The 8,382-nt window shown below is 28.4% G+C and overlaps 1 protein-coding gene and 1 pseudogene across 1 annotated transcript in view; both read right to left on the bottom strand.

Moving 5' to 3' along the window:
* Window positions 1–7,526, bottom strand: part of LOC111641628 — an 18,128-nt gene extending 10,602 nt beyond the window's left edge. Inside the window, exons 1-2 of the mRNA XM_023387827.1 lie at window positions 7,504–7,526; window positions 5,963–6,416 (exon numbers count right to left, since the gene is read on the bottom strand). Of these exons, the coding sequence (XP_023243595.1) occupies window positions 5,963–6,416; window positions 7,504–7,526 (477 nt within the window). The remainder of the gene's footprint in view (window positions 1–5,962; window positions 6,417–7,503) is intronic.
* LOC111641633 lies at window positions 5,294–5,415 on the bottom strand (annotated as a pseudogene).
* Window positions 7,527–8,382: the final 856 nt, after the last annotated feature.

Genomic DNA, 8,382 nt, shown 5'->3' with positions numbered 1-8,382 from the left:
TCGAATGGTGACACTCGGTAAGTAATCCTACAATTTTTTGTTTATAGCGTAGTTTATACGGATTATTCCCAAAAAATATATACGTATTTTGGAAATGTTGAGTCGGATTAGTCTAGAATCGATTAATTTTATGGAAGAAAATCTTTCAAACAGCCGTAGTCCGTAAACTTGATACGTGTCGGGTTGTGATTGGAAGGATTCGTAAGAAAGCGGATTCCTAGAGAATGGAACGTATCTCTATCTTATAGGGGGGTCGACTGTATACACCAAGATACAAACTTACATTGATTTATAATAAATTAATCATTATAACTCATTTCTTTATCTACATACTAATGTTTATTTTTATAAATTAACTACATTTAAAAACTCCGAACAATAAAAATAAATATTAAAAATTATCAAGATTCTACAATAATCTTTTAATTGATTATTGCAATTACTCATTCAAAATAAAGCTTTGATATAATTATAATGTTTATCATAATAATGGAGACTGTTTTCATGCATGTTAATGTTTTCTGAAATGATCAATCAATCAAATTTTTATATATTGGTATGGTAGTGTTATTTATTCATGTTTAGTTCATTAATTATTATAATGTGCAAAAGAAAAATATTGAATAAGAGGTCCTTCTAATATTGAGGGTAATATTTAATATGGTTAAAAAAAAAAGAGAGAGAGAAAAGTAGAAGAAAATCAAGAATTTAGAAGTGAATGGACTGAATCTTATGCAGTTGTTGCAAATTTAACAGGATTCCCAGTGTGTTTAATATTTTAAGAAAAGTTTTCTAATAAAAAAAATCAAATGTATAAAAGCACTTTTTAAATAAACATGAAGCATTTGCAAACACTTATCGTGAGAAATAAGAAAAGCAGTAGATCAGGCATGGCCAACATATGGCCCGCGATCAATCTTTCAACGTTAGCTACTCAACTCCAAATAGCTTGATGAAAAATTCTGACGCCTAAAAGAAAAAAAAAAAAAGGTCAACAACTCGCTGTCTGGTTAGAGTTAACCCTCCATTACAAATCTCTTAAGTACAGCGTAGAATGTTGATAAAGCATGGTAATATGAAAAATGTATCTGTAATCTCTATGTACAATTTAGTCTGTTTGGAGCGACACCACAATAAGATCTCGCACCACCTCAAAATCTTCCTAGGGCAGCCTCTGGTTCGGCCTGTGAAAAAAGTTTTCTTTCCAATTCAGCCTGGGGGCAAAAACTGTTGGCCACCCCTGCAGTAGATGAATTTCAACATAAAATGAACTTAAGTAAAGGTACACTTTCAAATCGGATAAAATCAACTAATAATTCAACAACTGCTAGTTTTCTTGCCGCACTAAAAATAGTGAAACGGGAAAGTCATTTACAGATGGCCATTTTGTGAAAGATTGTTTTATTAAAATGTCTGAATATCTTTTTTGTGATTTTAAAAATAAAAGAAAAATAATTGCTAAAATAAAAGACATGCCATTGTCCGCTAAGACTGCAAGAGACAGAACTGTGCATATGGCAGATGACTATACTAACTAGTCAGCAGGTTACAGATTTAAATTCAACACTAGGATTTTCTACTGCCTGCAATGAATCTTGCAATGTGAATGATATTGCACAGGTTGTACTTATTTGTAGATATGTTATGTATATTCTGACAGACCTCAGGAAGAGTTACTTGATATACTGCCACTTACAGGACAAACTCGAAGTGACAATATCTGAAGAATCTGCTGTTACCAATTGTTTGACAAGTAAAAAATTGATATTAATAAAATAGTATCAATTGCAACCAATGGAGCACCAAGTATGAAAGGTGAAAAGAAAAGTTTTGTTTCTATGCTTAAAAAGAAAAGTTTTGTTTCTATGCTTAAAAATCAAATTTTGCATGATGTTTTTCCTTTTCACTGCTTAATCCATTGAGAGGCACTTTTTCACAAAGCTTTTCGAAAGAAATAACATTAGTTATTAACCTGGTTGTACAAACTGTGAACAAAATAATGGCAGGACCACTATATCATCAGAAATTTTGTGAACTTCTTAATGAAGTCAATAACCAATATTCTGATCTTTTACACAACAAAGTAAGATGGCTTTTCCGAGGAGCAATGTTAACGTGATTTGATGCTTGCATTGAAGAAATAAATTTATTTGAAACCAAAATATTCTTGAATACATTGAGCTCAATAATCATGATTAGTTACAATAATTTTATTTTTAGGTGGACATGATGTCACATTTAAACACACTAAACAAGAAACTGCAAGGGAAGGGAAATATATATATCTATTTTCGCTTTTAGAAGAAGTACTTGCTTTTAAACAAAGATTATGTTTGTTTATTGCAGACTTGGAAAGGCACATTGTCACATTTTCAATAAACTCATTTTAACAAAAAAAAAAAAAAAAGTTTTAGCTCATTTCAAATATATATATTTTATAATTCAAGTTGCTGATTTGCGGCTCAGTAGGTATTTTGGTAAATGAAAGGCTAAGAATGGTTCTTTACAAAAAAGTGGTTGCCGACTCCTGGCCTAAACCATTAGCAAATCAGAGAAAAGTAGTGACTAGCATCATGCATTAATTAATATTCCTTACCCAACAATTATCTTATAGCTCATTGGAAAATAAACTACAATCTAGAAAGAACTATATACACCAAGATACAAACTTACATTGATTTATAATAAATTAATCATTATAACTCATTTCTTTATCTACATACTAATGTTTATTTTTATAAATTAACTACATTTAAAAATTCCGAACAATAAAAATAAATATTAAAAATTATCAAGATTCTACAATAATCTTTTAATTGATTATTGCAATTACTCATTCAAAATAAAGCTTTGATATAATTATAATGTTTATCGTAATAATGGAGACTGTTTTCATGCATGTTAATGTTTTCTGAAATGATCAATCAATCAAATTTTTATATATTGCAAGTTCTGATATGGAATTAGTCATTTCAAAAGATCCTAATTTCAAGCAATAACTCTATAGTGAAAATTCTTGTTTCTTTTTGTATGATTATAGAAAGTTAAAAGGTGGCTTATTATAATAATACAGCAAATATTATCTTAATTCGTTAGAATTTATACTTTATTATATTTTTCTGTAACTGTATTCTCTTGGTAAAAAAGTTTGATGACATTGCCAGTCACTATCACACTGCTACTTCAACCTACATTAGTGCTGAATTTCTGGCTACTCAAATGCTCTTTCATGGGTCCAAACATGGAAAATATGATTGGAGTAATATAGAATATTGACTATAATTTGCTGGAAATCATAGTTAAACCTGCCCTGAAGAATAAGTAACACAAGAAGGTCTGGAATCATTCTGCTTCATAACAATGTGAGCATTACCATTACTATGTTAGCATTACACAGTGTCAAAACACTGACATCTCTTGGTTGAGAAATTCTGAATCACCCATCATACAGTCCAAATTTTTCACCATGTGATATCACATGTTTAGATTCATAAAAGATCATTTCAGTGACCAGAAATTCAGCACTAACAAAGAAGTTGAAGCTGCTGTGTAACAGTGGCTGCAGCAATGTTCCCAAATGTTTTTGCCAAGGGAATACAATCATTACCAAGACTGTGGAACAAATGTTTATGTGTATGTTCAGCTGGAGCATAGTTTGGCAAATATACATAGTTTCATCCTTGTGAGTAAATTTCTTATCTTACAAACAAAATTCTGTGTCAATTTTGATCAGCCTTTGTACAGTATGTCCTTTTATAATGATTTTGAGTAATCTAGCTACTGATGAGGGTCAGACATTAGGGTATCTGATTTGAACAAAACCTGATGAGCATGTAGCCCTAAATACAAACAGCTTCTTCTCCAAATAATAGGACCCTCAATAAGACTTCACAAGCATTTCCAAAAAACAGGTGTCTGAAAATTGTGTGTTTAGCTTATAAGTCTTTGGAAGTTTCACACCACAGAGTGGCAATAGCCAAGTGGATAAGACATTAGGTATTATAGCTAGACAATGTAGGTTTGAATCTTTGGAATTTACTTTAGTTTTTACTTTCCCAGCTGATATGTATACATAACAAGGGAAAGTATGGAAATCATGTCAAATTTAATCCCTCAAGTTTTTTGAAAATCTCCACATTTTGAGACCTCCTGAATCCAGAAAAGTAAGAAAAATCAGCAAAACAATTCTGTGGATGTGTGTATGTGTGTTGGAATCTATTTCACTTAATACCTCAGAATGAGGTAAAGATTAATGGTGGCTTTTGTATGAGGGCATTGATGCTGTTAAATTTTGGTGGTGAAAGGTCAAGAGGGTGGAGAGATAGGGGTCACGTATCTTGAGAGAAGTAGGAGTTATTGAAGATTTTATTCATTATTAACATTTACACTGTTTTATAAAACTCACTCCTATCTTCAAAATTAAGCTTTTTAAAATATTATAGTAATTAAAAATATAAAAAACTTTTATAACAAAATCTGATAACAGATGGTGCCACACACAATTTTATTTTTGCTTAATAATACGAAAGGTTTTTTTAATAAAAACTCATAACAGCCAGTTTAAAAAATCTAGCAACAAGAGTTGTATATGTGTAACAAAATTATTTTATTATTTTACTATATCATTAGCATTACTATTACTATTTTATAAGCTAAACCAAACATTTATAAGCTAAACACTCAATTTTCAAAGGTCCAATTTTTAGAAGCACTTGAGAATTGGGTCCTATTATTTGGGCAAAGAGCTGTTTGTGTTCAAGGTTACTTGCGTACCATGTTTTGTTCAAATTGGAGATCCAAATGTCTGACCCAATCTTTGTGAGTAAGTTAATATAAATAGCATTAAATACAAATGCAGACTATAAATGCAACTGCTTTATTGTTTAAAAAACAAATAGCAAAAGAATAGCATTTATACTTTGAATATTGACAGAAACTAGAAACAAAATGTTTATTTATTATTAATTAATTAATTTTCTAACATCTAAAATTTTAAACAGTGAATTTTAATTTTTATTCTGTTTAGCTGTCTTAAAAATGAATAAATCTTCAACAGTCTAAACTGTAAAATTGGATTAAAGCATTTGTTAATCAATGAATATTTTCTGCATCTAATATGACTATTAATAGAACTCTATGGATTATTCTGAAGTAAATCAGTTTTCATACACTTTTCCAAATAGAAGCAATTCGTTTTCAGTAATTTTACAATCTTGAATATATTAATAATTTCCAATACATCTAGATTCCTACCAAGTTCTTAATTTTTATGTAACATTTCACTCAAATAATATTCTCTAATAAAAAGACAACACAAAAATTAAAGAGGCAGGGAATTAGATATAGTTTCCAATTAGCAATAACCACACCTTAGTTATAATCTCATTAGCTTTGATATCGCCTCTATGCAAGGTTAAAACAAAAAACAATCTTTATTGTCTTCACATTTCATCATTTTCATGCCATAGGAATACATTCTCAAAGCAGATTGACTTTTATCTAAAGGCTCTTTCATGCACTACATGCAATGAAATTTTTTTCAAATTTTTATTCAGATTTTATTGTTTGTAATAATAATAATAATTTGACTTAAAAACATCAAATATATTTTTTACTAGAAATTTATCACTTTTTCACTATTTTGCATTCAATTTTAAGAATTTTTTTTTCTTTTTGTATATACAGACCATTACTGGATTGTAGACTATACTTCAGAAAATGCTAAGTTAGATAGTGATTTATTACAACTGATGAATCAAGAATCTGAGAATGACTCTTGTTTTGAACTCATATTGCCTCAAAAATTACATTTTATCTTAAAGTAAATGAGGAAAAATTGAATTATATGATTTTTTGTCCAATTTTTAAAATATTTTGTTACATACAAAATTAAAAATTAATAAATTAATTAAGCCTCTATATAAACATCTGTTATAAATATCAAAATAAGTCATTTACTTACTTTTGTATTGGATAAATTGTTGCTTCCAGATAAAGCACGTTGATTTTTGAGAGAGACAATTTTTGCCGAATTCTTTAAAACAAATTCTTTTTTGTTGTTTGATAATTTTGCATTTGATTGAAGTGTATCATTTATCATTCTGATAATTTTACGACCACTTTCTTGTTCAGCTGTCTGTAAATTATTAGATTTTGGCAAAGTAACATCGTTTCCAACAAAATCCCTTTTACAAGATATCTTGATAATTTTACGACCCCCCTCTTGATCTGTTAATTGTAAACTACTAGATTTTGGCAAAGTAATCTCATTTTTACCATCATTTTTACATGATAGTTTAATCGTTTTCCGTTCAAAATTTATTACACTTGGTGGAGGTTTAAGACGTGGCGATTCATTTATAGATAATTTTGGAGAATTCACTAAACACGTTAATTTTGCTGGTTGCAAATCAAACCTACATAAGAAAAAAATAAATAAATAAATGGTGTATAAAACTCTAAAACCACAGCTAAATTTAAAATATTGTAACAAAATTAAAATACAGTAAAATGTATTAATTTAATAAAATAAAGTATATTTTTTACACTATTTAAATTTTTTAACATTAAAAATTCAAATTTAAATATAATTTTTCTAAATACTTGGTATATAGTTAGCAACAAAAATTTTTCCTAGAAACATGCTAATTTGAAATACTCTGTATTAATTATAAAAAAAAGATTTATTTTCCTACAATAAATCTCAACTTGCCAATGCACCTTGTAGAAAACAATTACCAACAATGATCAGAAGTTGGATTTAGTTGTTTTTATGTAGATTATGTACAGTATATAGTATACTGTATATAAATAAAATTCTTATAACAGTAAAACCTAAGGAAAGGCCATTCTAGAATTGACTAGGCAAAACTAAAAATGACTGTTTTTGAGTTTTTATTAGTCCATTCTAGTTTGGACTAAGCAGATCAAAAAATTATTTGATGAATATTGGGTTTGGATTTTACAGATTAGTCAATTCAATTCTAGTTTTGATGAATGCCAGTTTGGCAAAGCTAGTTTTAAATGCAAAAGAAAATAATTTGCCAAATTTTCACAGGAAGGTAGCAGTTGCACATGACATCAAAGCTTAATTGAAAATAAATTTGGTTCCAGAGCAAAATGCACCAAAGTTAATCTGTTAAAATTTCAAAGGTAAACACAAGTAAATTATCAAACAATAAAAGAAACCAGATGGATGAGTGATTTTTAGAACAGATATTACAAGCAGAACAAAAAAGCTATCCCATTATAATATATTGTGTAAAAGAAAAAACATTCCAAGCTAGTAGGTTGAATGAAGCAGGCTGGGTTAATTGTTTTAAGCCCTTATTAAGAAAAATTGTCAAATTTCTTGCATCATATACAGGATGTTAGAAAAAAAAGAAAAACTGTCTGTGTCAAATATGTAATTCCAAATAAATGCACATATTTTCTCACTAAAGATATATTTTGATTAGTTTTTCTCAATTTGTCTGAAATTTCCTGGAAAATTTTAAACCTAACCTTTTTGCATTATTCTTGTTCATTTTTATGAAAGAAGAGCATTTGATTGTTCAGTTAGAATTTGAAATAGAGGACAGGAGACAATAAAGTGTCTCTAAAACCAGTTGCTCCTGCTTGGCACAAACAGAAAATTTTAAAATGTGTTAATTTTTATTTCTTACTTGTGTATATATATTTTAAAATTTCTCCAATATTAATTATTTCTTTTATTTAGGCTATTTATGTTTGTTTTCCTTCTATAAATAAAAGAAGTCAAGTTTTACTTAATAATTCACATATGTTAACATTTATACCTCATTGAAGGCCATGTCCTTTTAGGATAACTTACAAATAAAAAAATATTGNTCTTGCATCATATACAGGATGTTAGAAAAAAAAGAAAAACTGTCTGTTTCAAATATGTAATTCCAAATAAATGCACATATTTTCTCACTAAAGATATATTTTGATTAGTTTTTCTCAATTTGTCTGAAATTTCCTGGAAAATTTTAAACCTAACCTTTTTGCATTATTCTTGTTCATTTTTATGAAAGAAGAGCATTTGATTGTTCAGTTAGAATTTGAAATAGAGGACAGGAGACAATAAAGTGTCTCTAAAACCAGTTGCTCCTGCTTGGCACAAACAGAAAATTTTAAAATGTGTTAATTTTTATTTCTTACTTGTGTATATATATTTTAAAATTTCTCCAATATTAATTATTTCTTTTATTTAGGCTATTTATGTTTGTTTTCCTTCTATAAATAAAAGTCAAGTTTTACTTAATAATTCACATATGTTAACATTTATACCTCATTGAAGGCCATGTCCTTTTAGGATAACTTACAAATAAAAAAATATTGTCTATCCATTAGTTTTTCTCTTTCTTCAAATTATAATTC

This window comes from Centruroides sculpturatus, unplaced genomic scaffold, assembly GCF_000671375.1.
Source record: "Centruroides sculpturatus isolate CEXI.00-Female unplaced genomic scaffold, Cexi_2.0 scaffold1087, whole genome shotgun sequence".
In the NCBI taxonomy this organism is placed as follows: Eukaryota; Metazoa; Arthropoda; class Arachnida; order Scorpiones; family Buthidae; genus Centruroides; species Centruroides sculpturatus.
This window is presented reverse-complemented; position numbering and strand designations above follow the sequence as displayed.